Genomic DNA, 22,870 nt, shown 5'->3' with positions numbered 1-22,870 from the left:
CTTTCCAGAAAAACCGAGAGCAAAGTTGCTCAATCTTCTTCAAAACAGAATTTGGCAGGAAAAGTTGTCTACACCAGAAGTTGGTTACACTGGACAGCACAGATTTAATTAGTTCCAATCTTCCTACGTAGCTAAGATTTTTAGTGGACCAGTGGAGTAATCTGGATTTGATGTTATCTATGAGGGTCACACAATCTTTTTCTGAAAATTTCCTTGTGAGAAGTGGGATGCCTAAATATCTTACAGGCAGAGAGCCAAGATTGAAGCCTATGATTTTTTTAATATTTTCAATTGCACCAGTAGGCACACCAACAACAAAAAAACTCACTTTTGAAGGCATTAAGTTTGAGGCCTGACATGTCATAGAATAAATCTAGGACACTAGTGACTCCAATAACAGATTCCACAGTTCCTTTGCAAAAGATAAGAAGATCATCAGTAAAGGATAGGTGAGTTAGACCTATCCTTTTGCATTTAGGGTGATAGTCGAACATACCTCTTGAGGCTGCCAAGTTAAGAAGTCTGGAAAGGATATTCATGGATAGGACAAAGAGTAATGGAGACAGGGGGTCTCCTTGCCTTAGGCCCTTGGCACCCTTAAAGAAACCAGACAAAAATCCTTGGAAGTCCAATGGCCTTTAAAATAGCAGAGATGAAGTTCCAATTAAGAGAATCAAAGGCTTTGTGGAGGTCAACTTTCAGAGAGCATCTAGGAGATAAGTTCTTTCTATTATAGCCTCTGACTAGTTCTTGAGCAAGTAGTGTGTTGTCAATGATGCTTCTTCCTTTAACAAAAGCAATTTGGTTAAGTGTAACCAAATCAGGCAACAAAGTAGTTTGTCTTCTAACAATAATCTTTGTAATGGCTTTATAGATCACTGAACAACAAGAAATTGGCCTAAAGTCCTTTACCTTGTTAGGGTTAGGAATCTTTGGAACCAATGCAATTATAGTAGCATTGAAAGCAGGGAAGAGATAAGAATCTTGAAAAAATTGTGATATGGCTGCAACAACATCTTTCTCAATAATAGACCATGATTTTTTGAAAAAGAATGGTGAATACCCATCAGGTCCCGGAGCTTTTTCATTCCCTTGACTGAAAAAAGCCTCTTTGATTTCCTCCTTGGTAACATCTTGCACAAGAGCATCAGCCTTTTCAGCAGGCAAGGAAAACTGGATTAAATCCTTTAACAGGTTAGGATTTGTGTCCTTTACTACAGGATCAGCAGTGCCAATCAAGTTTGTGAAGAATTTTATCACCTCTGCAGACATTTGATCATAGGTTTCCAGTCTATTTCCATATTCATCTATGAGGATGCGAATAGTATCTTTTTTGTTTTTAAGAGCAACTGAAGAATGAAAAAATCTGGTGCATTTATCTCCCTCTTGCATCCACTGAACTCGTGCTTTTTTTCTGTAGAATAAAGCTTCGGCTTCCTCTAGAGTTTTTAACTCATTTCGAAAGAGTAGTTCCTGTTCTATGCCACCCTCTCCTTTTAAATTTTAAAGTTGCTGCTGCTCTAAATCAGATTTCTTCCGTTTAACCCTTGCAGGAAGGTTACTGTACCAAGTCTGATTTAAATTTTTAAGGTTGTTTTTTAGTCTCTTTAACTTTGTGAAAAGTATATGCATTGAGTGCCCATGAACTGGTCTAAACCAGGACTGTTTAACCATTTCCATAAAGCTAGGGTGTTGAGTCCAATAATTGAAGAATTTAATATGTTTTGGTCGATCAACTTGAGCTTCTTTATTGAGCCATACTTGAGCAAAACAGTGATCAGATATGCCAGGGGCTTGGAATTCGACATGCGAGTTCTTGTGAGTGGTCACCCATTTAGGATTAACTAAAACTTTGTTGAGTTTTCTTGCAAGGTAAGAACTCTATTGTTTGTTGCTCCATGTGAATAGAGGGCCAAAGAAATGGTGATAAAAAAGATCAAGGTCAGAGAGAGCTTCTTGGAAGTCTCTCATGTCAGAAGAAGATAGAGGTTCAATAAGGTCATAGTCAGAACTTTCTTTTGAGTGAAGAATTATGTTGAAATCTCCTCCAATTATCCATGGTGAACGGCCTACAGAAGCTTCGAGGTCTCGTAGTTGCTGCAGAGGAGTCTTCTTGCGATACCATCATTGCTTCCATAAACTGCAGTGATGACGAGTTGATCATTCTGGTATAATCCCTTAATTTTCATTCACTGGTTTGAAGATTGAATAACTGAGAAGTCCAAGTCTTTTCTCTAGAGGATCCATATCCTACCATTTAAGGCATAGTCGTAGTTGGTAAATGCATTCCAGCTAGAAAATTTGCTTCCAAGGATAGCTACAGACTTTTCTTCTTTTACTCTTGTCTCCAACAAACAAAACACATCCACTTTATTTTGGCAAGCTCTTATAATTATTTTCTCTTACTTTTGAGGACTGTTTAGTCCTCTTACATTCCAAAAAGCTAGGATCATTGTGAGGGAGTAAGTACATTTTCCCCTCCACCATCAACTTCAACCCGCTTTGGTTTTTCAAGTATTTCTCTCTTTTTCGACTTAAGTTCCTTTACTATGGCAGCCACTCCTTGCGAAGATGCACGTGGTTTACGTTGGACATCCATTGGAGCAGGAGGAATTTCCTCCGAATCATTGAGAACTTAGAACCTGTTTGTGGATCCAATTATGTCCACTTTTGGTTTTTCTATGGCAGGCCTCCGTCGTCCTCTTTTAGGGACATTTGAGGAAAGATCACCGTTGTTTGAGCTTGGGTATGTACAATTATTCTCCAAAATATAAAGGTCTTGATGAACTTCTTTTTATTCTTTATTTTCCTGTACTTGAACATCAACGTTTACTAGAATTTCTTTTTCACCAGTACCAAGCTTATCTTGCTATTCTTCATTTTGTTCATTAATACCATTGGCATGTTCATCACCTGCAGTACTGGTTTCTTTTATTTCCTCCAAGGAGGAGCCCTCTTTCTCTTGCAAAAACTCGATACCTCCGACTGAGGGAGTTGGCTCACATGCTTTAGAGAAATTCTCTTTTTTCCTCTAAACTTGAGTTTTTGCAGTAACATGATTTTTAGACTGTATGCAGCATTTTTCGTTGTGGCCTAAGAGTTTACAGTGATTACATCGAACTGGCATCCAAGGGACTTCAACCATGATTGAGACCTTTGCCCCATCTTTTAGTTCCACTTTAATGTATTTAGGAATAGGGTCTATTGCTCTTATTTCAATGCAGAGCTTAGCATATTGAAGATGATTTTTCGTTGCAGTTACTGAATCCATAGTGAGTGGAATTCCTATTGCACTACCTATGTAACTAAGGCCTGAACGAGAGTACAACTCTAGGGGAATATTATGTAAATGGACCTAAATAGGCAAGCTTGAAAGATCAAAGTTCAGTTTTTGAAGGTTGGACTCCTATGTCCTTAAGATAATCGGCTTGTTCAAGATATGCCAAGGGCCATTTTCAAGGACCCAGTCACGAGCAATAGAAGAGGGGAACGAGAAAACATATAAGTTATTTCTAGTAATACTTACCTAGATTTGTGCACTCTCCATAGCTTTCTTCCACAGGTTGTTTACAATTCTGTGCATTGAAGCAAAACTCAGAGCAGGACCAATGAATTGGCCGACCAGTGAAAGATTCCACTCCTTGATTCCAGCTTCTAGCACTTCTTGAGGGGGATGAACCATTTTTGTTCCATCGCTAACCCTAGGTGGGTGAAATTCCAAATATTGGCCTTCAGAACACCAAAATAGCTTTCTCCATTCCATGGGTTTTTTGTGTGTTGTGCAAAGGATAATATTTGAGCTTTCAGGACAAAGGAAGAGCACCGAAAGAAGACAGAAGGCACCGGAGAACACGGCGGAGAACCCAGGTTCTATTAGCCCTGCTAACGTGAACCCAGAATTCGAGCGACGCGGCAAAAATTCTTACTTAACTGAGTAGGTATTATTCCCCCTTAGTCTTTTAATTGCTTGTGTCGTAGTTGGGTTCTTTGGCTTTCTTCTCGTTGTTGATGATAGTGGCTCTCATTACGAGTCACCAATTTTCGAGTGTGATTTTTGTTGGCTCAACTTCTTTTACAAATTCTACTCTTTCAAGAGCGCTTCTCAGCTGCTTATTGGCTTTGACGAATGTGAGTTTATGTTGGTTCAGCTGAAGGTTTAGATTCCCCAGCAATGGACTCTTCTCTTTCCTTCTCCTGGAGTTCCGAATGCTCTTTCTTCACACTCTATATCTCCATCTCCAGAGGCTAGACCATACTTCTCAACGAAACAATTTGCAATGATTATTTAGCTCATCTAGCTCCAAACTAACAGTTGACCCATGCTAAATACATCAATATGAATGGTTAAGATAGAGGGTATTGGGTTTGATTATTGTCTTCCAGAAATACATCAATATGAATGGTTAAGATATTATATGAGAAAACTAACAATATTAGCATTTTAAAATTGAACCTAAGGATGAATTAAAACAAATATGAGGTCTCTTTAAACCTAAGAATAAAAGTTCAAATAAGCATGCCAAGAAAGTACGAGGCACGCAAAGCTATCTCCAAACATATTGTTAATACTATTTTTAGGGAAAACTAAACATTTGGTACCTAAGCTATCAGTTTTGTTTTGTTTTAGTACCTAAACTTTCATTTGTTTTAAAATCATAAAAAACATTAATTTGTTGTTTTATTTTAGTACATCGACGTAAAAAATTCAACAACAGCTTGTGGCGTTTTTATAGATAAATTATATCATTTATCACTTAACTATCTTTTCACTCCTATTTTGGTCACTAAAGTTTAAAAATGTTCAATTTAATTACTCAACTTTCTAATTGCTCATGTTTTAATCACTCTAATTTATTTTATTAATAATTTGTATGACATGAAAAATTTTATTATTATTTTATTAATATATAATTAAATTAAAAAAGTTTAAAAGTTAGAGTGATTAAATTAGAAGTAATTTGAAATTTAAGTAATTAAATTAAAAAATAAACTTTAATGACCAAAATATGAATAAGAAGATAGTTGAGTAATTAATGATGTAATTTATCCGTACAAAAATAAATGTTTTACCTGTTGCGCTAAGTTTTTAATAGCGATGTACCAAAGCCAAAATGAAGCAAAAATAAAAGTTAAGTATGATTTTGAAACAAATGAAAGTTCAAATACTAAAAAAAATAAAACTAATTGTTTAGATAATAAACGTGTAATTTATCCTTATTATCATTATAGAACCCAAATCCTTATAAAAACGGACAGCCCGACGTTTTTGCAATTAACTTTTATCACGCATTAATTGTCTATTTCTTAGACGTTCCCATCATTATTAGTATTTTATATTGGTTATTCAGATATATCAAATTAAAGTCTTCAACATAAATTATCAATAATCTTTATAGTAAGTGATTAAAAATTTTCAGTTGACATTTCTTCTCTACCTTAAATTATGAGTTTAATAAATTAGTATTTTATATTGGTTATTCAGATATATCAAATTAAAGTCTTCAACATAAATTATCAATAATCTTTATAGTAAGTGATTAAAAATTTTCAGTTAACATTTCTTCTCTACCTTAAATTATGAGTTTAATACTTATTAAAAGAAAAATTCTTGTTCGCATATAATTGTATGTAAATTTTTATCTTTGATATAATATATATATTTATACACTACAAACAAGATAGAATTATATATACTTTAGATATTATATATATATATCAATATAGGTTTTTATAGAAATGGACAATACAGTGTCTGAATTCAAATAGGAATACGAAACAATTAAGGGATTTTATAGAAATAGAGAAATGAGGACAGAGCAGCAGTGAGAAGGCAATTGGTATTACTGAACACTTGAATACTGTGTGTGGCATTCCTGAGCATGACGCCAAGTAAACTATATCATAACACACAACTTTGTTTGCATCTAAAATCTCTCTTCGCTCTACAGTCTTTTCTGAAATTTGCATTTACTAATACATATAATGAATGATATATACAAAGCCCTTTTTTTTCTCTCTCTCCTTCACGCTGATAATTGAGACGATGATGGCCCGATCTGACGCCTTTCCTTCCCTTCCACTGACGACTTGTACGACTTTGTTTTTCTTCGTAAAACGGATTGACAGCTCTGGTTCCTTCCTCTCATTGCTCTGCACGTAATTGCTGATGCAAACAAATCCCTTTTTTTCTCTCTGCCGTCATAACACAATTGTACAGTGAGAGAGAAGTGAAGGAACCGAGGTGTATAGGAAGTGGTGAGATGTGAAAAGGTCGAAAAGGTGAGTTAAAATGGAAGGTGGGCATTTGGATTCTGGGAAGAGGAGCATTGAATTCCAATATCACTATCGCACGATTTCAAAAAGCGTGCGTTACGGTGATCAGTCTCTCACGTCACTCCTTTTTTTTTCCACTGAGAGGAGGCAGATTGCATTGTTTTATGATAAAACAAACAGAGGCGTATCTAGCCGATGCAAGTATTTATTGGCATGACATGGCATGCATATGTACCGATTCAAGACTGATGGTTGTGCATGCATGCCAAACTGGCATTCTCTTGAACACTTATTTTCATTTTTTATATAAAATGAAAATATGTGCAGATTTTGCAGAGCACAATATTCATTTACTGGATATAACAGTTTTATGATCTTTCTTTGGATCTTGATGAGATGATGATGAAATAATATTCTGCTTCTCCATGGCTCAGTACTGAAAGATTTTGTTTTTGGTGATAATATTTGATATTGGGCCCACTTCGTCTCAGTGCCGTGTTGCTTGCTTATACAGCTGCTTCGGCATTGCCTTAGCTGACAGCAGATGAAAGAAGAAATGCCTCTCAACACAACCAGTAAGAACTCGAAACAAATAATAATATTATCCACATAAATATATATATTTTGATACTCGAAGTTGACGTATCATTCAAATTAGTCAAAGAAAAATAATTATTAATTTAAATAAAAAATCAGATTAAACTATTATTTTACATTAATAAAAAATTAATGACCATCATCTTTTATACTAGAGTTTCCGACTGGAAGATGCCTCGGATTGCACTCCGTTGAAAGCTTCGGCCAACTTGTGCAGATTCATAATCATCATCGCTTCTGGTAATTAAATCAAAAACTTCCCTCTTCTTCAATATGATAAGAAAACCAAGCATGATCAAATCTGATTTTTTTATTCATTAGCGAAACAATTAACAATTTGATGAAGGAAATGGAGGGGCTGAGCCGTAATGATTGGTTTGATGATCGTTGATGGTTACGGTTTGGGAGAGAAATATGCGACGTTGATGGAAGATTACCGGCTGCTGAGAGTGATGAAATATTAAGCCCCTCCGGCGGGAGAGTACACGACCGTGGCTCTGCCTCCCTCGTCTTCATCGTTGGAGATTTTACGGCAATAACATCAAACGCTACTTTATGTTTCAACTTTTTTTTTATAAATCTCGTCATCTTTTCTTTTCTTTCTAAAATTTATCATATTTAGTTTGAAAAATCCTAAATTTAATAGAGCCAGTTATATTGATTCATGACATAAAATTATACGACCGATGGATGTTGAATTAAACAAGCACTAAATTTCCAAATTAAAATTGCACGCATGGAGTAACGGAAGAATGCTTGCGGTGAATCATAGGATGATGTTGAGTGGAGACAAAGATCAGTGTTGTTTGGGAACATTTGTGGTTCAGGGTACGATCGTTAAAGCAGCGAAAGAGATGGTCAATGAGGAACACCCTCGAGTTTACAAGGATTTCGATTTCATGGACTTGGTCAATTAAGCAAACGCAGAGGGTTCATTGCTAATCGACTCGGATAAGAAGCTGTTCTTATATGCTGCCTTACCAGGAAATTAAGTTAAAAATTCGAAAAAGTTTTAAGCATCAATGACAGACATGAAATGGACGGCTCTTCCTAGTAAGTAGGGATCGCTACAGGTCCATATCTGCAATTTCTGTAATATCCGGATTTGAAATTCGATTAAACCTTATACCTCTCTTTTATCTTCAGTACCAGCTTCTTCTGCTTGAACCAGATTTCTTCCCTCTCTCGCCATAACAACTGTTCCTTGAGGATTTATAAAGTAATGAACGCCATGAGCATACTTCATATCAGTTGCATAACCATTCTAGCTCGATCCGGAAACAAGTAACTATAGCAACAAAAATGGATACTGATTTAGATGGTTCACCTGTTTGTATTGGAATTCGATTGCAGGAACCAGTTGCTTGATTTACATTACCAGAAAGGGTTGTCTTTCCCCGAAGTTCCCGTGAGAATGCCATGTTACCAACTGCTTCAGGTTCCCCATCGGGTACATAATTTTCACCAACTGTCCTCGCAGCAGATTTAGGAGAGTAAGTTGTCGACCAAGATCCTCCGTTTGATCCAGCCAATGCCAATATTACGTCTGCCTGAAATGACCATGCAGCATACAGTGGTCATTATCGGAACTATATATTAAGAAACAAAATACCTGACATTAAAAAGAAACCCTCGAAGGACATCTTTTAAGATTATGCAGCCATTCTATATCATGTTTGTATAAGTTAACAGAAGTGTAACAGCAAACCAACCAACCCTCTTTGAGTTATAAAAAATCCGTTAATCTTTTGTTCAATCTTTAAATTCGCATGTATAGAATTATCACAAATCCCTACTTTCAAAGGCTTCGTCTGGAAGCCAATGGTCCCTGTGGCACAGTGCGAACTGTGCGATTAAATGCCTTTATTTGGAACCCGTGTTCCATTAGTCCTCTTATGTTGGTGAAAAAACAGCATTATGTTATTATTTGAACAAGTCGACCACAAGCTGCCTGTCCCACTAACCCAACTACATGAATCGACAACATACTCTATGGAACATATCACAGGTTCAATCCTCCTATTCTCCCAGCCATCATGGAGATCAGAATAATCATCAGAGTTATCTCATCTGATGTTTCAGAAAACATGTTGACATAGCAAATCTTATGAGAACTTCCAAGTCCAATAAACATAGATAAGGATGTTGATCCAATCCCGGGATATACGTAAAATATGGTGTTAAGCGCAGCTGTCCTCTTGTGAATGACATTGATTCAACCAGCAACATAGAAATTTGAAACCTAATTGCATCAGCAAGCAATTCATGGACTATATAAAGTAACTATGATATCAACTTAGCGTAGCTGATGCACACCGGAATGTTCAATTAGATGAAATACTCGAATCGATAGAAGTTTATATGCAAATCTAATAGAAGACGATTGAAATTAAATCACTTTGAGTTCCATTAGCAGGTGATAAGAAACTGACCTTCTTCGGATGCACATCATCAAAGACATGAGCCCGACCAGCATAAAATATAGTCATTTGTTGGCTGGAAGTTGTTAACCTCTGTTCACTGTAGCAAAATAAAAAAAACATTGCATTTATTATCTCTAAATTTCTTTTCTTTGCAGATCTCAACAATAAAAAACAAGAAACAAAGGCCATATTATATTCACCTTGGAGGAACTAAAGACTCTGTTTCTGAAATATGAGCAGACTTGGTCCTTTCTCCACTTGGCACTATCCCAGATGAACCCTTTTCAGTGGGCACACTGCTAGCAGTAATAAAACTCAAAATTCCAGGGCATTTAATTCCGGTTCTAGATCCTTCATCGGCAGCAGCCTGAGATATAACAGATGGACCAACATTTGAATCCTTGAACCTGTTTGAAGCTTGATGCACAAAAGGCGCAAAGTGACCACCACGTGAAGCATACTGAACTGCAGAGGGTACAGACCGCTCCCATTTGGTAGCATCACCTTCGAGACTGCTAACAGTGGGAGGATGCAATATAAGAGACGTAGAAGAATGCCTCATTGACTTCATACCAAGGAATACATCGTCCTCATTGGACCTTCTAGGTCGATCTCCTCCGGAACCATTGTGAAGCATCTGAACACAAACATAAAGAAAAATATTTAGTACATATGAATGACTAACAAAAGAAGGAATGTTTCTCTTTCGAAGTAAAACATAAAACATGATAAGATACAATATCAACTAATACCTTCATCAAATGCAAGATCTCAAGAGATTCATGAGCCATAAAGGCTGAATCCGAATTATTTCTCTTATTTCCTGCCAAACTGTTGCTTTTACCATAGTATGGAATCCCCTCGAGATGATTTCCGATATGTCTTTCTACTAAATGATGAGTAAATGTATCAAACTTTAATCGTGATAGGTAGAATCCCAATTCGGAAAACATAGGTATTTCAAAAATCTAGCCACCTCAGCAGTACAATTCCGTATTATTATGAGCAAATTTGACAAGCTAGAAGATTAGGAATGTCGGCATACTGAGATAATATACACATAATGCTTAGCTAAAGACTGCTATTTTGCAAAGAGAAACTTTATGGGGGCAAAAAAAAAATTCATTACATAGACGCATCACGCAGCAGCATTAAAATCAAACACCATAATGGCTTAACCTACCTTCAAAAAGCAGAACTAAAATTCACCACTGAAAGTAAAATAATTAGAGAAAATATATCATGGGATAGTAGGGATGACCTATGGGAGGAGCAACCACCCCCATTGGCTGCTGAGCTCACCAAAACTAATCCATCAAGCCTCAAGCAGAGTCCGGAACCCAAAATCAAAACTACTCATCAAACTATACGGCAAGAATCATACTTTCCCCATTCCATCATTCACTAATGAGCTAATATAGTCCAAGTTTTCACATTAAAAAAGAAGAAGAAAAACAGCAAAAAAGAATGAAGAGAAACTAGTCTAAAAACCCAAGATTACTCAAAGCTTAAAGCAAAACAACCCCATTAAAACTTTAGCATAGAAGAAAATGAAGCAAAAATAATAAAAGAAGAATCTTTTAAGGGAAAGATAGAGAAACTAAGCAGAACACAGATCAGAGGTCGAAGAGATGGGTGCACGGCCAGCACCGCCACCACGACCAGAAGAAGCACCGACGGAGACTGAAGGAGACGGGGAAGCATCTGGAAACCTTGAATCACTAGCCTTAGGGGTTAAAACGACAGAGGAATTTGCAGCTTTGGTTCCCAGTAAGTCATGAAACATCGTTGGCTTTACTTGTTGCTGGTGTTGCAAACGAATTGGAGTGTTGGCATTGTTGGTGTTGGTAGTTTTGCTTTGTTGTGCCATTTTCAGAACGGCCATTTCATCATCATAACCAATATAGACTCCACATCATCATCATCATTCATCTGCAGTTGCTGCTCCTCCACCAATCCATAGCCTAGCTTCTCAATCATCTCTCTCTTTTTCGTCAAAAGAAGCTCGGCTTTTGAAAGAAAAAAATAATTAAAAAGGGAAATGAAGTGTCAGACACTCAGAGTCAAAGTCCTTTTTTGAGGAATGAAGACAGAGAAAGGGAGCATTAAAAAAGCAAAAGTTTTTTGTTCTTTTTTTCCCTCTCAAATTTGTTGGGGGATTCTTTATGTCCTCTGTTTGATCTGTGTCTGAATGTTGGGATATTTATATTAAAAAGAAAGTTTTTAAAATGCATCGTTAGAATTGGGATGATGTAATTTTTTCTTAATATAAATGGTAATAAAAATAAGATTAATATTTAATTATTAAATTAATAATATTATGAATTAAACAATTTCTCGAATCTGAGTTTGAGTACGTCATTCATAGAAGTGTTTGAGAATCTATTGTCAAAAGATTGAATTTTTTTAAAAAAATATTATTTTTTAATAATTTTATATTAATAAAATAAATAAATACCACTATAAGATTTTTTGTAACAAGAATTGTACGAATTAAAATAATTCAGCTTTAAAATAAAAATAAATCTTTTAAAAGTCATATATATATGCATTTTTTTAATTGAATGATTTAAAAGTATTTTAAATAATTAAATTATTATTTTAAATATTAAATACTAAACTGTTAATAAGATTATATAATTAATTAAGCTATAATTAATAAAAAAATTGTACAAAGTTAGATAATAAATGTCAGTTGTCAGCGTGTGTAAATGTTTGAAATAAATCTGCTTAGTTACTTCAAATATTAATGGGGAATTTCATCTCTTGAAAACGTCATAGCTAGAGCTTTAAATAATTTGAGGAATGTCCGTTTCATTAATGTCTTGGAACTTTGAAGTCATGTTGTGGCCTAATAGTTCAAACTACCATACCTATTTCATTTTTCATAAACATTGTTATTAAAAATATATCAATGATTTGAAATCAATTCTAAATACGATGGTTTTACTACGAAGGGAACCCATCAGTATTAACTGACTAGGGCAACTCATCTAGGAAAACGACTACCACTAATATCAAGGAAATGTTCGTATCTTTCAATAATTATTACTAGCTAATACAATCTATTTAAGCTACTAACTCGAATACTTTATTTTCTTTTAAAAAGAAAGACATCGATATTTAGGGTTGTAAGTGAGACGAGACAGATCGCGAGTTACTCGAGATCAATTCGATTAAGGCTCGATAAATACTCAGATCGAATGGATTCGACTCGAGCTCGACTCGAGTTCTTAACGAGCCGAAACGAGCTACTCGATATTCGACTCGAAAAGCTCGTGAGCAACTCAAAAATATAATATATTAAGATTTTATTTTTTTAGAAAATAAATTATTAATAATATTAATATTTCTGCATTGATTTTTTTTAAATACAGTAAGATTTTTATGTGTTTATGGTTCATGTTCGAGTTTGAAGCTTCAATCTGGTTAAGTTTAAGATTTTTTTTCATTTCAAACCTTTTCGAGCTGTTCACGAGCTTCAGTTTAGGATTTCGAGTTCGAGCTTGAAAATTTTAAACTCGCGAGTTTTCAAGTCGAGTCAAACTCTATTTCAGAATTTTCAAGTCGAGTCGAACTCTATTTCAAAATTTTCAAATCGAATCGAACTCAATAATACTCAACTCAACTCATTTACACCCTAGAGACATTTGAAGCAATACAAAAACATGTAATACGTCAAAGCAAAAACAAGCTTCATATGCTCAATATTCTGGCAGCTTTACTTAATATATGTGGCTAAAATCACTTGAGAATGCAAGGGTAAAAATCCCTATCAAAGAACTGTATAGTCAGGACAGGTTGTCCTTTTGTTGGCCCAAAGTTCGATAAAGAAAGGAACAAATCCGCTTATCAAATAACCTTTCCTGCTCAAAGGGTTGGTACACACGGTATAATAGGACTCATCAATTTGAGGATGTCAAGGACACCTGGTCATGCACTCATGCTGTATATAACATCAACACGAAACTTATATAAATATAACATATCTTAAACATTATTATTTATTATAATACGTGAAAATATACAAATACTTACAAGTCTAAGTGTGCAGGCCTTATATGGCAAAAATGTTGAAAAGAAAATGGACTGCTTTGAGCATGGAATGGGCCCAAAGTTTTACAAACCGAAAGAGAGTGTCTGATGTTGTGAATCAAACCGGCCGAATAAGAAACATTAGTGTGATTATTCAACACCATTTTTTAACCTTTTTGCCAAGCCACTGTTGAGTGAAATCCAAGATTATAGACGTGGGACTCCATCTTTGACAATGAAACAGTGAAACTGACAAAGGAAAGAGCTCTCTGTGCATCCACTTATCACCCTCCAGATCGCACCTTAATTACTTTCAATCATTGTATCCTTTGCGTCCCATGTGTGCAGCGCATAAAGCTAAAGCAGCTTTGATTTCTATCAAAGAGTTTGAAGAAGAAAGATGGTGGATTGATGGGGAGAGGATCACCTGCTACGGCAACTGTTTACTTGCATCTCCTCTGCTTGAATCAAAGATGTGAAAGCATGTTTCTCCTAGTACAATAGAAAAAACCTGGGAAATCACTGTCTACATATTTTGTGTACAAGAACTAGACTTCTTAGCTAAGTATTTAGCAGAGCTGACTCTTCTAAAGTATAACTTATTAAAGAAACTCAGATCTTTTAGAAAGACTAGCATTTATTTTTTTAACTATTGATTTAATGGTTCCTTTCATTTAGATGGTTAGTTGATGGATAAACTTATCGTCATTTATTGTTCGGTTGCTTGCATAATGTAGATAGACACTGCTGACTCATAGCTACGTTTACCGGTTGTCATGTTAGACCTTTATAACCTGTGACTTGGCATCAACCATTAAACCATCAACTTGAAGTTTATACATTAATAAATGATCAAACCATGGTCTGCTCTCATGTTGTTTAAGGTTATGTAAACTTTCACTTCTTAATCAATATACTGTAGCATATTACTGTTTTTCTTTAGATATATAAATTCGATTTATCTAAAAAATTAATTAAAATTGATCTTAATATATAATTTGATATATAATGTTTAATTTGTTTTATTATATTTATGATCCATGATTTTATTGCGTTAAAAATTAATTAAAAAAATGAGAAAGATCAAAATCGAAAAAAACAAAAAACAAAAAGGGCATATTATTATTATTCCTAAGAAATCTATCCAAGCAAACGAAGGAGGTCCAATCCTTACAGCACTTTATTATTGTTGTTATTATCTCGCTGTACAAACGAAACCCTCCTCACGCGCTTTCACTTCGCGCACCCTTTCCAAAGCTGAAAAAGGAAGCAGAAACAGCGCAGTTCATTTACGAACTCAACGTCGACTCCCCTTTTGGTCTTCTCTGTTCCACTCCTTAGCTTCTGACAATCTCAATTCGGTTCTCCCCGGTTCAGTCCTTTCTGGTACGATCTTCTTTCTCTCTTCTGTGTTTGCCTATTCATTCGTGTATATCCTTATCGTTTTTTTATTTGTTGTTTTTAGATTGAATTTTGTATTTTTGGGGGGTTCGTTGAGTGAGGATGGGTGGCTTTGTGTTTCCCAGGTTTCACTTTGATAATTTTTGAATATTAGTCAACGATTCCACTTGTGCGGCTCAGGGGTATAGAATTTCGTGTTGGTCTAGGAACTGAGTGTATTTGCCTAAGGGTCAGGGTACTGATTTGATCTCAAGTGCGGCGATTTCGATAGATTTTTTAAAGATTATATATATTTGAGTGTTTTACAAATGGGGTTTCCCCCTCTTCAAATTTCATTGAAGAAGAAATCAAGATAGACAGCTAATACGGTCTAGAAAAAATTGTGCAGCTAAAGGCACTGTAATAGTCACCCTCCGATTTGTCACTGTTCTTTCATTTTATAGGGGGTTTTCATTGAAATGTTCACCGTCCTTTTTTGTAGGGGTGGGTGGGTGCCGCTGGGGTGGGGATTTGAGGTAGGCGGAGGTGGGGTGTTCACTGCAGTGAAAAAAATTAGTTGTTGAAACAAAGTTAATTTCCTTTTCTTGCAATACTGAAGCCGATACTAATGTCACATTAGTCAAGATTATTGAGGAATTTCGATTTGGATTTCCCCATATCCTCTTTTCCTGAGCTAAAATTTCAAATGTGCAATGACTATATATTGTTTAAACTGAATATGATTTAGTGTTCATGGCCTTTGTTTGGTTGAGGCCTGAGTGTTCAATTCGTTAGCAAATCAGAAAGAAAATAGATGCAATGAGCTAGGAAAATTCCGCATTTAACCTTGTTGCACTGATGTGCAGTTTGAGGGTTATAATAAGAGAGTGCAATTTATTCCAGATATTGGCCATAATGCATCTAAACAGTCTTGGTTATCAGTTATATTGTGCTAGCAATTATTTTTCGATTCTTTCTTTTAAATTGGTTGTGTGAATGGAAGTCTGTAATTTTTGTGGATGTTGGTTGTTATAGTCCCTTTGTATTTCATAAATAGAATTATACTTTTATCATATATCTTTCTCTTTTCATTTATATTCAGGTCCAGAAGGAGTAAGAGATCACAATATATTTTCTGATTTAGTTGCTTTTTCATTCTCAAGGGAACAGGAATTGGTAATATATGCATTTATGGTGGCAAATAATTTAAGTTGATAATCGAAACTTGACAAATACAAGGCACAAAAGTGCCCATTGTTTCAGTGCTGTTAAGAAGTGGTACATAAAGCTGGTAACCTTGTTTTAGGTTTCCATGCTTACGTCATTTCCAGCCGTGTTGGTGAACTTAGATGGGTGTTTCCTCATTGGAACTGCATTCTGAAAATATAGCTGATACCTGTCAATTGTTAATGGAGCGATCAGACAACTTAAGTGAACATGTTATTGACATACCAAGGAATGGCGATGCTTCCTCATCAAACTTGTCTCATGAAACAACTTCGAATGGTTTGGATGTCTTGCAGCGTGAAGACAGACCGTCTAGTAGTACAAGAGCGCTAGTTTCTCAACCTCCAACATCTTCTTCCAATGTTACAAACTCAAGAACCTCATCTGTCGTAAGGAGAGGGGATGCCCGTCGTCGTCGGAGTCCTTTGAATTCTGGTCTGTGGATTTCTATTGAACTAGTTCTTACAGTGAGCCAAATTGTGGCATCTATTATTGTCCTGGCTTTGTCAAGGAATGAGCATCCCCGTACGCCGTTGTTTGTGTGGATTGTGGGTTATGCATCTGGATGTGTAACAACCCTTCCACTTCTGTATTGGCGTTACTGGCACCGTAACCAGGTTTCTGAGCAAGACTCAGCTCAACATCGCAACACTTCACGTATTAATGTCCCTGCCGGACCCTTTTCTCTCTCCGTTACCAGGACTTCTGATGGGGGTGATCAGCATACTGGAACTACATCTCCTAGGGGTGGTCAAAATGCAGTAGTAACAAGTGCAAGGTACACTTTTCTTATTGTTAATTTGAAATGAGACATGCAAAGTTCAGTTTAGTTGCCGACCAACTGTTTTTATCCTGTAGAATTAAAGCGCTAGTGGAATACTTCAAAATGGCTTTAGATTGCTTCTTTGCTGTATGGTTTGTGGTTGGCAATGTCTGGATCTTTGGTGGGCATTCTTCTGCCAATGAGGCTCCTAATATGTACAGGTAGTGGGCCTAGTGGCATTTTTTTTGCATTCATCTTATAATTTGTACTTTTTCCAAGAGTTTACCTTTTTCTGCTTTGCAGGTTATGTATAGTTTTTCTTACGTTTAGCTGTATTGGATACGCAATGCCCTTCATTATATGTGCCACAATCTGCTGTTGCCTGCCTTGTATAATCTCAGTCCTTGGATTTAGAGAGGATCTATCGCAGACCAGAGGTGCCACATCCGAATCCATAAATGCTTTACCCACTTACAAGTTCAAGGCAAAGAAAAGTAAAAGTGATGGTAGGGAAATAAACTCGGGTGCCGGTGAGGGTGGAGTTGTGGCTGCTGGAACTGAAAAGGAGCGCATCATCTCCGGAGAAGATGCAGTGAGTCTTTCTTTTGATTATTGTTTACAGAATTCAGTTGTATGTCTCACAGATCTCTCCGTTACATATTTTCAGTTGGAATTCATGATTGAGGATCTCATAAACGATATTTTAACATATTAAGTTTTATCGAGCATGTTTTCTTCGTACATTCTTCAACTATTTTCTGCCCATCATATTATTTGGGTTGTGAAACTGCTCAGCTTTGTAAGTTGCCGTTGTCACTTAACTATATGAGCTCCCGGATGACCAATAAGATCATGCACTCGGTTTCTGTGATTACCATAAGTTGTGATGAATATTTGGCACCGGTAAATTTACTTGGGAATTATTCATGAAACATTGTAGTCTGCTGGTTTGTTTTTTGTGAGTGCTTTTGTAATCCGATACATACTGATACAATGGCACCGCTGAGATTTTGTGTAGATCTGCTGCATTTGTTTGGCGAAATATGCAAACAATGATGAGCTGAGGGAGTTGCCATGTTCTCATTTTATGCACAAGGAATGTGTCGACAAGTGGCTTAAGATCAACGCTTCCTGCCCTCTTTGCAAGAGCGAGGTTGGCGAGAACTTACAGGACACAATCTCGGGTACAAGTGCCACCATCTTGAGTTCGCTCTCTGGAGCAAACGATAACCAGCGACAAGGTGAGAGAAGGAGCAGTAACAGTTCTACCAATTCCGGGTTTTAGTTCAATAATGTAGTGTAATGAAAATAGGGTAGTATAATATATTGATCCTCTGAAGTGCAGGATATCTGTCATCTGTTAAGGGTGATTGCATGAATCGAAATGAAATTTGATTAGTGGCTTAAATGATATAGATATATAATATTTTGCAGAGTTTGCAAGAATTTTCAGATATTTGATGTTTGATTTCAAAGCAATGAAAATTTTATAAATTTGATGAGATATTCAATTGATTTACGGGTTTCGATTCAATTCAATTTAATGAACTAATGGATTAAAAAACAAATTAAGAAATAAAGGCTTCTGTTAATAAGATTTTTTGTAGAAAAAAGTAGTCCTGTTATATATAAAAATATCATTTGATTTTAAATTACAGAAAAGTGACAATAGTTAAATATATAATCCAAATAAAAATACGTTAAGGAAAACTACCGGGTGCATTAAAATGCAAGTTTTTACCAATTTGAGGGTGGATTTGTGTTTTAAAATGAGATCCATTCACGAACTGGGTTAAGTAATTGTTAGGTAAGACCAGCAACCATTACAGTTGGACTGAAAAGCTCATTCGGCCCAAAATAGCAAATGGTACACGTGTCAATCTATTAATACGTCTCCATAATGTAGTAGCACTTCAGTTTAGGAATGGCAAAGGTTCGGGTTCGGGGCGGGTTTTGCTCGCCCGTCCCGGAACCCGAAATGAATTCCCGTCCTCGACTCGATCCCTGACGGATTTTTTATCGAGACGCCTCGTCGGAGATTTTTTTTACCCCGTCCTCGTCCCCGACCTGAAATATTATACCCGAACCCGAAAATATTTTATATATAATTAATATAAAATATATAAAATATTATATATAATTAATATAAAATATTATATATATATATATATATATATATATATATATATATATATAATCGGGGCGGGGATACCTTGCCTTGAACCCGAACCTGACCCGAAAAAATCCTCGAAAAAAATCCTCGATATCCGACCCGATATCATTCAACCCAACCCAACCCGACCCGAACTTGACCGGATTTCGGGTTTCCCCGTCGAGTTCGGGTCATACTGTCATCTCTACTACAATTTCATCTTTAAATAAATAAATAAAAGGCCTAAACTTCTGTCAGTATACGAAGAAATATATGTATTACTTTCTCTATTTTTCTTTTGAGATAATACTTTCTCTATTATTTTAATTTTTATTAAAACATTAATTTCATTACTTAATCTTTTTTTCATTTTTATTTTAATTATTAATTTTTTAATTAACTCAATCGAATTTTAATTTGCCCATTTATCAATTATTCAAGAGTCAAAGCATAAATAAAATTATAATTTAATAATCACATTTATTATTATGTATTAATTTTATTGATATGAAATTTACGTATCATCTACGTTATATTTTTAATTTTATTCTTTGAAAGATAATTTTTGTCTTGCAGTTTTATCGTTATCTCACGTCAACGATGTAATCATCATTTTTCGATGTTTTTTCCAATCACTAAAGATATAAACAAATTCTCTTCGTTGTTTTCTATCACTTTGTTAGTTTATATTTGACCTAATCACTTAAAACTTCCATTATAAATCTAAAACTTGTAGAACCCTAAATCAATATGATTTATGATATGTACTATTCAATTAATATTGAATCAAGATATGTAATTTACTTTCTTTTTCTCTATTTTTTTACCGTTGAGATTTAAAATAAGATACATGCATCATTATTAAAGAATTAAAAATAATTCAAAACTAATTTTCTTTTATAAAAATTAAAATTTTAAGATGATTTTATGATTTTTAAATAAAAATTTAATCTTAATGTTATTAAATATTTAACGATAAAATGATTAAAAATAAGAGTAAATTAAAAATTTATTGAATAAATTGGAAACTCTTAATTTTTTGTGATCAGAGTAGGAGTGACAAAAAGTTGAAGGATGAAATATAATTTACCCTTAGTTTTATTTATCTTTTTTGTTTAGGGTTCATAATTTCTTCGCAACAAAACAAACAAACTACTCAAGGCATCCAACGAGATTTCATCAACTTTTACCCTCTTTTTCTCTCTCTAATTTCAGTTCTGCTCTCTCGATTCAGGTTAGCTACCTAACTTCAAAATTCTAGATCATCTCTTTGATTAGTTTAGTGTACCCCCTAAAAATTTTAGTTACTTGTTTATTTAGGGTTTGTGACTTGAATTCGTTCCTGTGCTTGGAATTTTTGCGTTTTTCTTTCTTTTATTTAATGTTTCTGGACTTTGCATGATTTCCCCCATCTATTAGTTATCACTCGAATTGTTGTCATTATTTCGTTGAATCTCGTTTTTATTTGAAACAAATGTTGGTCGGTTACTTTAATTTCATGATTTAAACTACTTTGATTTGATTTTGATTCTATTAACTTTCTGTCTCGTATATCCCTCTTTTTCATTTTTGGACGTGGATAAAAATCGATCTGAGAATTTTCGTCAGTTAAAATTATATGTATATCCAGCCATCTTTTATTTTTAAATTTATATGCATATGCAGCCATCTTTTCTCTGTTTTTTTTTAAAAAAGAAGAAGATTATTTTAACTTTGAATGATTTTAGTAGTGTGGAAAAGTTTTAATCACTGTTTGACATGTTCCTTAATTTTGGAGCTTGATCTGCATGTTTGTTCTTTTGTTTCATTGATGAATTGAACATCTGAGCTTGTGAACACGATTTAATAGTGTAATGCTTGATTGATGATATGTTTACTAATTTACCATGCAGTTGTATCTGTATACGTTTTCTGTGTTGATGGTCCATCTTGCCCAACGATCTTGTATCTCAGCAGTTGTCAATGTCTAGTAGCCAAATGGCTCGGCTGGAACCAATTGCTAGCAAATTGGATGCCCTGATGTCCATCGGATTGATGGGATTTGGTACGTATGAATCTTTACAGCACCAGATACCTATCGATATGCCTATTGAACAGATGGGATTTGTGTCAAATGATCTTGGGTCACAGTTTTCCTTGGTACCAACTCAGCAAGGTGGAAACACAAAGTCCCTGATATTTTCTCGGCTCCCACAACAGCAACAAGGTGGAAACACAGAGTCCCAAACATATAATCAGCTGCCACAACAGCAGCAAGGTGGAAACATTGGATCCCAAACATATAATCAACATCAGCAAGGTGGAAACATTGGATCCCAAACATATACTCAGCTACCACAACAGCAGCTAGGTGGAAACATTGGATCCCAAACATTTACTCAACTACCACAACAGCAACAAGGTGGAAACATTGATTCCCAAACATTTACTCAACTACCACAACAACAGCAAGGTAGAAACATTGGTTCCCAAACATATACTCAGCTACCATAACATCTCTTAATGTCTAATAAGCATGTAGGAGAAATAGTTCCCACCATGTTGAATAGCCGGAGACAACACCTGTTGCCACCATTGAACAAGCGCAAAGCACCATCAGAACCAATTTCTCCTATTTCTATTCCTCAAATGTTATCTTTGCCAAACAAAAGAGTGGCACAAATGGAACACAGGCCTTGGTTGCAACCAATGTCTGCACCTAGTAAAAGACCTGTTTAGATGCAGACAGTTTCCAATTCACCCGGATCACAGCCTTCCTCAGCATCAAATAAGAAGGCAGTTCCAAATAAGTCTGGGTCATCAGCTTCAAGAAATCAGTCTGCACAAAGTGCCCGCCACCAAAGGTTCAAAAGGAGTCATTTGAATCTGTGAAGTCCAAGATGAGGGAGAATTTAGCTGGTGCACCAGCCCTGGTTTCTCAGAAGCAAGGTGAAAATGCAACGGTGGAGAAGAAATCAAATGGTGAAGCTGTAGGTTCCCCTGGGATTAGAGAAGATGTTTCTCACACTGCTAATTTGAGTTATGGAAATTCAGATGTTGCTCTATACCTGCAGAACCGCAGGGGACATTGCTTTCCAATCGTGGTGGTTCTGCTGATGGAAATAATAACAATGCTACTCAAACTTTGCAATATGATGGGCAGCAACTTCATAAAAGCATTAGTTTACCTGATGAGGGTGTTCCATTTAGTGACAACATTTTTGCAGGGAAATGGCCTTGGGTATTAGAACCTGAAATAGATATGGAAAAGAAAAAAGAATTTATTAAATATCTTTTAATGTATATGGTAACGTCGTATATTAACCTGTATTTTCTGAGATAACCCTCAAGGATCGTAAAACCCTGAACTCAGAGAAAGTGTTGTCTGGCGAAATTCCCCCAGAACGATTATTCAAGTGTCAAATCATAAATAAAATTATAATTTAATAATCACATTTATTATTATGTATTATTTTAATTGATATGAAATTTACGTATCTACGTTATTTTTTTATTTTATTCTTTGAAAGATAATTTTTTTTCTTATAGTTTTATCGTTATCTCACGTCAAAGATGTAATCATCATTTTTCGATTTTTTTTCAATTACTAAAGATAACGACAAATTCTCTCATTGTTTGCTATCACTTTGTTAGTTTATATTTGACCTAATCACTTAAAACTTCCATTATAAATCTAAAACTAGTAGAATCCTAAATCACTATGATTTATGGTATGTACTATTCAATTAATATTGAATCAAGATATATAATTTACTTTGTTTTTCTCTATTTTTTACCGTTGAGATTTAAAATAAGATACGTGCATCATTATTGAAGAATTAAAAATAATTTAAAACTAATTTTCTTTTATAAAAATTAAAAATTTAAGATAATTTTATGATTTTTAAAGAAAAAAATTTAATCTTAATGTTATTAAAAATTTAATGATAAAATGTTTAAAAATAAGAGTAAATTAAAATTTGTTGAATAAATTTGAAACTCTTAATTTTTTGTGATCAGAATAGGAGTGATAAAAAGTTG

The 22,870-nt window shown here is 35.0% G+C and overlaps 3 protein-coding genes across 3 annotated transcripts; 2 read left to right on the top strand and 1 right to left on the bottom strand.

Annotated features, from left to right (window-relative positions):
- Window positions 1-7,731: 7,731 nt before the first annotated feature.
- LOC120218955 (protein TIFY 8-like) lies at window positions 7,732-10,246 on the bottom strand. Its single transcript, XM_039215826.1, has 6 exons — window positions 10,046-10,246; window positions 9,494-9,930; window positions 9,303-9,390; window positions 8,195-8,420; window positions 8,000-8,082; window positions 7,732-7,842 (listed from the first exon to the last, which is right to left on the bottom strand). Exons 1-6 carry the CDS (start codon window positions 10,244-10,246, stop codon window positions 7,780-7,782), a joined length of 1,098 nt encoding a protein of 365 aa, XP_039071757.1. The 3' UTR covers window positions 7,732-7,779.
- Window positions 10,247-15,833: 5,587 nt separating this feature from the next.
- LOC120219005 (E3 ubiquitin-protein ligase At1g63170-like) lies at window positions 15,834-18,124 on the top strand. The gene is made up of 4 exons (XM_039215868.1): window positions 15,834-16,713; window positions 16,794-16,919; window positions 17,002-17,290; window positions 17,717-18,124. Exons 1-4 carry the CDS (start codon window positions 16,058-16,060, stop codon window positions 17,981-17,983), a joined length of 1,338 nt encoding a protein of 445 aa, XP_039071799.1. The 5' UTR covers window positions 15,834-16,057; the 3' UTR covers window positions 17,984-18,124.
- Window positions 18,125-19,996: 1,872 nt separating this feature from the next.
- LOC120219006 lies at window positions 19,997-21,607 on the top strand. Its single transcript, XM_039215869.1, has 3 exons — window positions 19,997-20,084; window positions 20,743-21,107; window positions 21,150-21,607. Exons 2-3 carry the CDS (start codon window positions 20,813-20,815, stop codon window positions 21,341-21,343), a joined length of 489 nt encoding a protein of 162 aa, XP_039071800.1. The 5' UTR covers window positions 19,997-20,084; window positions 20,743-20,812; the 3' UTR covers window positions 21,344-21,607.
- Window positions 21,608-22,870: the final 1,263 nt, after the last annotated feature.

This window comes from Hibiscus syriacus, unplaced genomic scaffold (genome assembly GCF_006381635.1).
Source record: "Hibiscus syriacus cultivar Baekdansim isolate YM2019G1 unplaced genomic scaffold, ASM638163v2 tig00110202_pilon, whole genome shotgun sequence".
NCBI classification, from domain to species: domain Eukaryota; kingdom Viridiplantae; phylum Streptophyta; class Magnoliopsida; order Malvales; family Malvaceae; genus Hibiscus; species Hibiscus syriacus.
Note: the sequence above shows the minus strand (reverse complement) of the source record. Positions and strands in the feature narration are given on the sequence as shown.